At 38.5% G+C, this 7944-nt stretch overlaps 1 protein-coding gene across 1 annotated transcript; it reads left to right on the top strand.

The window, feature by feature from the left end:
- The first annotated feature begins 5093 nt into the window (after window positions 1–5093).
- LOC145460159 (uncharacterized) lies at window positions 5094–7223 on the top strand. The gene has a single exon (XM_081444893.1). It carries the CDS (start codon window positions 5822–5824, stop codon window positions 6947–6949), a length of 1128 nt encoding a protein of 375 aa, XP_081301019.1. The 5' UTR covers window positions 5094–5821; the 3' UTR covers window positions 6950–7223.
- The last annotated feature ends 721 nt before the right edge of the window (window positions 7224–7944 follow it).

Raw genomic sequence — 7944 nt, 5'->3', positions numbered from 1 at the left:
CAACCCCCACTGCTTTTGTTGATATAATTTTTTTTGTTCATTTTATACCTTTCAATCAGCTTATATAAAGCTTAATCTTTTGGGTGCTTTCAACAGCAACAATAACAACAATTTATTTCAGTATTCCCATATGAGTACATGGTGTTACAGTCGAACCTCGACTATCCGGAGTCATTGGGACTAGACGAAATAGTCCAGGTAATCGAGGGTCCGGATAATCGATAATCTGAATATTAATGAAGAACAAAACTGTTTAAATAAAGCAACAGTTAATCGTGAAAAAACACTTTTACAAATCGCTTGGAAAACAATATGGTCTACTGTACATCTTGAACCACTCAACTCTGAGCCAATCTGAACTCATTCGAGTGTTCTTCATTAGTTACGAAGCGTGCAAGCACTGCTTTTGCCATTTAAAAGCAAAACAAACTCGCTTTTGACTGCACTTTTCAATGTTATGGTTTTAAAAAGAATATTGCTACGGATCTTGATCATGACTAATAAATATTCATGACAAAATTGGGACTAGAGAAAAAGTCCGGATAATCGAGAAATCCGGATAATCAAGGTACGGATAATCGAGGTTCGACTGCACCAAAAATATAAAACAGCCAAAATGATGTAAGTATAAAATTAGTATCTGGCATTGGTATACATGTAGAGGTGCCTGGTGTGAAGAGAGTGATTCATATTGGTGTGCCACAGTGCACATTATGGAAGATTTTTTTTTAGGAAACTGGATGAACAAAATGAATGGGAAATAACGCAATATTCGTGTTACTTCATGCTAATAATAAGGCTCTTCAGCCTGTTATTCGACCATGTACAACAACAAATCTCAAATGCATACTTTCTACTTCTTGTGGTTGATCGGAACATCAACCACATAGCTTTACAATTAACGATGGTTCTATCTCCATCTCCTTTTTTTCGGTATTATTTATTGAACTGCAAGAGCAACATTCCTATTTGAATTATCCATATATTGTTATCCTTCGAAGAATTTGTGTCGCACTATTATGGTCTGAAAATTAACAAAGAATAGTAAATAATGGCAGGAAATAAATAATCTTTCAAAGGCTAACCAAAAGATTATGATCTTTTTCTTACGGGGATATTAATGTAACTCTGTACACCTATAATGTTTGATTTGTTTTTAGTAGAGTTTCCACATTACATTTGGAAACCCACTAGTCTGATGATTCTTTCATCAGTTATATAAATAATAATTATTGCCTCCATATTTGTTCACAGTTATTTGAATTGATGATAAATTATTGTTATTTACTGATTAATGTTATTGTGAAGGAATAAAGTTTTGCTAATTGGAGTTGCTTCCTAACTAAAGTGGAGAGAGAGGAAAGGGCCTCAAATTTCAGCTATGGTTATCTATGGTTATTTCCCTTTACTCATCATTTCCACAAGTAAATTATTAAAAAAAAAAATTGGGGTGGAGGCTCTAAAGCAAACTAAACTCTTTCCTGACCACAAAAGGTTTGTTCGTGTTTTTTTTTTTGGGGGGGGGGGGGGGGAGGGAGAGGGAGCTAAAAAACAGATATTATATATATCTCTAACAGCAGAAGCTTCGTAACAGGTACACGTAGTAACAGATACATACATAACAATCTGTGGAAGAAACAAACCAAATTTAATGTTCAGACCATTTGCTACATCATCCTAGTACATAGCAGAGTATTATAACACGGACCTATGACTCATTTGGGCAATTTAATATCATTCAATACATTTTGGACTGCTAGAATCTGATCTGCTTGATCTTTCAGAGATAGAAAACTCACCTTCGGATTTCCAGTGCCACATTTGCTCAGCAACAGTGATATTTCTTCGTCTTTTCACCAGGCTCTAAGTTTCCTTTCAAGCTTTTCATAAAGGAAGAAAAACGTTTTTTGAAACCCACTGCCGGTTCGAATTTAATTTTATGATTTCTTGGGGTATGGTCAGCGACAAAGTAATTGTTGTATTAGCTGGTTGATTCTCAGAGTTTTAAACGTTTCTTCCCACCTTCTCCGTTGCTACAACAAAGGACGATGATTACGATCGAGAATTACATCGTTGCAGGCGATGTACTTCTTTGGTTATGTGGAAACTTTTACGATTCCTTCGGATCGATCGGGAATGGTCACCATTTGTTTTGCTTTTTTTTCGTAAAGCGCGCCTGTGTCAACTGAGCGAAGGTGCCGCCATTCGGGCCGGAAGTAAAATGGAATGCGTAGAGCTTTGTAATTTTCACTTCTGCTGCGCATTCATTTTTTGTCAGCCAATGAAAAAATTCGAATTTTTGGATGCATCCAGAGCTACTCGTCAACGACATTTTAAGACGAGTAGCACTGGGGACGAGAATGCAGTCAGTCACAAATCGCCGTCTGGTCTCTAAAGTGCATGCGTCACCTGAGCATGCGTATAGCACATGGAATTTACAAAAGTTGTCGTCGTGAAAAGTTAACACGTATTCCATGATTTCTAGGGCGATGAAATCACATACAAACGAACACAACGTTCAAGGTAGACCAACATTAAAGGACGTTAAGCGTTTTCCGAACGGGTCGGTCTGCAAGCCTTATGAGAGATCAATTTACGAGCGAACATTTTGAGTGAATTTATCAAGAATCATGTTATACTAAAGGAGCCATCAAAGGGAGCTATCAACTCTTCAACTTGATAAAAAGCATCTTCAGAAGCATCATCGTATTTTTAGACGTAATCGTGAACCAAGCAGAATCCCAACACGAACTCAAGAACGTCTGAGCAACAAGAGCAGAAAGGTTAGCTAATTTGTTTACGAATGTATCTGTTCGAGTACACCTAAGTAAAATGCTCTGAGAAACTTCGCAAAGTATAATAAAGATAAAATCTCGAACTAAACGATATTCTCTCGTTATTTTCTTGTAACAGAGTTATGTCTTTACAAGAGTGAAGCTCATGTAGCGAATTATTGTACATTTAAGCTGAAAGAAACTAATGTATGTTAACCCCAGCAAAACAATTCTTGGCTTGCACTGTCACGCAATCCTGACGCAATAAAGAAGTTATTCGAAAACCATTTAGTGGATAAAATCAAGAAATTGTGATGTTATAGGAGGTTAATAAAGATGACACTCCTCTAATTTTAAGTCTGTGCGTTTTCCCAAGCTCAGATATTCGTCGAAATATTTTGCACAAATTTACAGAGACCAGTATGGAGCCGCCATGTTGGTGTACCTCCGCGGTACGCCAACATTGCGGCCGGAAAATAGTGTAAACATCTGGAACTTATTTTGGCTATCTAGGCGACTGATTATCTGTACTGAACAAACAAGCATTTACATAATCACTTTTCCTGTTACTTTAACTTCTGAATGGCTAAAAATCACGAGATAAGTATATGATTTCGACAAACGCGTTCGTAGGTCTATGTCACGCACCGTCATAACTATGAAATTCAAAATGTCTCGCCGCTTGCTCGAGAAACGCAAATAACAGCGACAAAGGCTAAGGAAAATAGACTGAAACGTTTATAGGCTGATATAAAGACCTTGACTCATTTCACGCCCTAAAGGCCAGCAAACGAGTAATAAACTATTAATCGATTCCAAGAAATGCAATCAAAAGCAGAATAGCTTAAGCACATCAATTCGATTGAATTTCGTACAACTTCATAGCAGAACATTTAGCTCAATTGCAATATAGCTAGTGGTTCTCAGTATAACGACTGCCTGGGTACATGCAGCAAAGCGTCTAGTTACTTTAAGGTTTTTGAAAACATAAGTTGAATTTAGCACGAGGGTTTCGGTGTAGGATTCTCAGAGAATGACTTTAATGGAACTTGTAGTGTGTCGTATTAAAACGTCTTGCTTCTTTAGTGTTCCTTGATATTGAGTTTTCGCTACTTTGACAGCTGAAATGTTCACCACTTGTGCTTTGATGCTGATGAGTTGCTCAGAGGCTACATTATTTAGTGCGGAAATGCTGGTCACCATGCCACTGGGTATCAGATCATCAGAGTGGTTGAATCCTGTGGTTTCTTCGTTTTGGATTATCTTGGTTTGGTGGTTCAATATTATGTCATCAGTTTTGGATATTGTATAATGCAAAATCTTCGCTGCACATTTTGTGTTTTAAAACGTTTTGATTTCACGGTGCTTCTGCTGTGAGAAACATACAGCTCGACGAACTCTATCTTTACATTGTAGGGTGCAGTTGAAGTACTTCTTGTCAGAGTTGTTTGCATTTTTTACTGAGGATAGACCATGTATATAGCATATCATTTTTCCTGGTACAGTTGGGGTAGCAATATCTGTGAAAAGGACAAAAGGTAGTTTTGGATGAGAACATATCATTTGGGGAAATTCATTTTAATAAAAATTGCTCGTATTTGTATGTGTTACTACGGCATATGTTGTGTTTGTAGCAGATAATTATTGTTTACAAACAGACAGACATACATATAGACAGACAGACATTAGAACTTGCTTACCTTCCATTTCTTCTGTTTTCTTGTTATTCTGAGAAGGGCAAAATATAATTTAATTAATTATTATTCAGAAAATAGAAGACTTGCAACAATTTGTAACAACAGTGTCATCAAATAATGAACTAGCTTAAGTTTGTTTGTTTTTGTGGCACACTTTTTACTTAAGTTTTTATCACAATAGTTTATAAAATACTCAACCTTTTGCTAATGGAACCCAGTGTACACGCCAAGTAGAAACCACGTGACAAACGCTTTGCTCTCGTGGACAAATAAATAAATAAATAATTAAATTTTGCTGGCTTTGACAAAGTGTGGGAAATCCCACACAAAAACGGAGCCGAAATTTAAACCTAGGCCTCACTGCATGAGTAATAAAGTATTAGAGCATCTGTAAAAGACTAATTCAGAAAGACAGGCCACATTTATTTATTTATTTATTTATTTATTTAACTTTATTTATACACGGGTAAAACATCAAGACTTAAAGTAAATACTAAAATTTGCATTAATTATATTGTTAAGATACTAATCTACTACTAATTAAATTTAATGACAACAAAAATAAAAACAATAACGAAGTGCCTGCTTTCCATGAATGTCGTGTGATTGATTAACTTATTTATTATTATAAAATGTTCGAGTAATTGCGCGCGCTGTGATTGGTCAGTTCGAGTTCATTATAGCTCCATAAAGCACTCTGCTTACGTCACGCGCGTGCATTATAACTCAACATATGCACGCAAGCTACGTCACGAAAATTTTGCCCTGGACAAAATTTGAGAATCAGCTAGTCCGTCCGCCATTATGGCTGAAGAATTTCCACGGTTTCAACTCGGGTTCGAATTCCTGAACGCCGAGAAAAGTAGCAGCGTTAAGGAGTCTCAAAATGAGGCACCTGTTCCAAAGAAAAAACGGTTTGCAGAACTGACAGAAGCGGAGAGAAACCGGCTTTTGGTGGAAACGCAAGCAAAGTCTACGAAGAGCTCGACAAATTGGGCAGTAAACGCTTTCAAAGGTATGAATTTACGTAAACATGACTACAATCCAATACACATCTCAAACACTAAAACTTAAAACCTGTTTTAATTTAAAAGGCAGAATGACGAAAAAAGCATATTACAATGCTTCCTAAATAATGAGTTATACTGGCTTATCTACATCTTTGTCAACAAAAAGCAACATTTCACTTGTTTATACAATTAAATGTTTTCTAGCAGCTGTTGCGTATATCATTTAACAGTTAACCACTCGAAATACGCTTGCAACACTTAAAGGCTGAGTTGGAAAAAATGTTTTCTTTTCCTAGAATGGGGTGCACAAAAAGTTCCTGTGCTGCCAAAACTAGAGGAAATGAGCGACGAACAACTTGACAACAGTCTGTCGCAGTTTTATACAGAAGCACGAAGCAAAACGGGTGAAGAGTACAGCAAGTCGTCCTTAATTACGTTCAGAAATGCAATAGAGAGGCATTTGAACAACCCACCTTATAACAGAAGTTTGAAGCTAAATTCTTCAACGTTTTCAAATTCCAACCGTATGCTGAACGCCAAAATTAAGAGCCTGAAACAGCAAGGGAAGGAAAATGTGCAGCACAAAGAGGCCATGCCAGCTGACGACTTGCAGAAATTGAAAGCTGGTCCAGTATTAAGCCTTGCAAATCCATGGTCTTTGCTGAGAAACGTGTGGTTCCATGTTGTTCTCTACTGGTGTAGAAGAGGTCGTGAAGGGCAGAGAAATTTGAAGCCGACGAGTTTTGCATTTGAAGTAGACGAGCAAGGCAAGCGCTACGTTACTATGACCCACGAAGAGACCACCAAAAACCATCCCGGTGGACTTCAAGACCGATCCAGCTTTGAGAAGACGGCTCGTATGTACGAAACAGAGAGTGAGAACGACGGCTACCGAGCGCTGAGCTTGTATATCTCCAAGCTGAATCCGAAATGCGAAGCCTTATTTCAGCAACCTCGACGCGACTGGAATGAATCCGCCATCACACCCGAAATCTGGTACGAAAACCGCCCGCTTGGTGTCAACACTCTTGGAAACATGATGAAAGAAATAAGTACAAAGGCCAAGCTTTCCAAAGTTTACACAAATCACTGTGTTCGGGCGACAGCGATAACCTTGTGGTCTCAAGCCGGTTTGTCAGATCGCCACATCTGCCACATTTCGGGACACAGAAACCCGAATAGTCTCCAGCATTACAATTCTCGTCCGTCGTCTATCCAGCTCAGGAAATGTAGTGATGTCTTGTCTACTGCTCTACAAGGGGCCGACCAGACAAAACAGAAATCTCCACAATGCGATGAGCCTTTTAGTCAGCCAAAAGCAGCAGAAGTATCAGGCAGAGTGGTTGAAACGCACAGCCGATCATCCACCACAACGATCCACAGCGAAATGCTTGGCGGCATGTTCAATTCTTGCACAATCGGTTCAATGCAAATCAATCTTTATCCTCCTCAGAGCAAAAGTCAGTGAACTGGGGAACTGCTTCAGCTTTCGAAGATTCTTTTTGCTGTAGTAATTTCTTTAGAACCGTTCTGACTTTTTTTAGAAAACGTTTGTTTCTTGCCACAAAGGGAACGGTTTTACTTTTCATTCAGCATTTAAGCCAATAAAAAGAAAGCATGTACATGTAAGGAGAATACTTATTTTGATTAATTAAAATTCGCAATCCTTTTCTTGTTTAATATGTCTTTATGTTAATGTGGTGGTTTACATTTTATAAAAGAAATAAAAAAACCTTGCCCTTCGTGCATTGTTGAGTTATATAAGCACTTGGGAATTTTTAAGAACACTCGAGAAGTGCGAGAAGCACTCGGCTGCGCCTCGTGCTTCTCTATGCACTTCAGCTAACAATGCTGTCCTTGCGAAAAAACCCCTCAAGGAGTTGAGTATTTTGGGCTGAACCGAAGCCAGCCCAGTTCTTTACAAGCGCCCACGATCAATACCGCTAGCCATAATAACCATGAGAAAATCCATTCATGTGTTTCCTCTTCCTATATGAATATGGGGCTCCGCTTGGCGGCCCTTGGGGCCGCCGGAGCTCTCATATTGAGAGAAATCTCAACATGCGAAAACCAGGAGTCGGACCCCGGTCACTTGATTCAGAAGGCCTTTCATTGACCACTACACCACCAAAGCATCAGCTGAAGAAGATTGAGTTTTGTAACTATCAATACTGCAAGCCTAAGATCACAAAATAAAAGCTAACCGCAAGCAAACCCGAGTGGAACTAACCGCAAGCGAACAGGGATGTAACTAACCGCAAGCACTCGGCATAAGTGGTTTTACCATATATAGTGTGTTTACGTGGTCTCCGTTCATTGTTAATTTGTACAAAAGCCACGAAATGTCACAGAAGGGAGAGGGGCCTCTCTTGATTACCTGTTTTATCGTGTGCTCGTTCTTCGTGTTTTGTGAAGAAAGTTTTGGAAAAAATTTCAATCGTTTTAATTTGGAACGGGTCGGCC

The sequence above is a fragment of the Orbicella franksi genome, chromosome 11 (assembly GCF_964199315.1).
Source record: "Orbicella franksi chromosome 11, jaOrbFran1.1, whole genome shotgun sequence".
Taxonomy (NCBI): Eukaryota; Metazoa; Cnidaria; class Anthozoa; order Scleractinia; family Merulinidae; genus Orbicella; species Orbicella franksi.
The sequence above is the reverse complement of the archived record's forward strand: the minus strand, read 5'-3'. Positions and strand labels throughout refer to the sequence as shown.

Excerpts from the sequence above, each read along its gene's own strand:
- LOC145460159 (XM_081444893.1), top strand. The coding sequence starts at position 5,822 with ATGAGCGACGAACAACTTGACAACAGTCTGTCGCAGTTTTATACAGAA.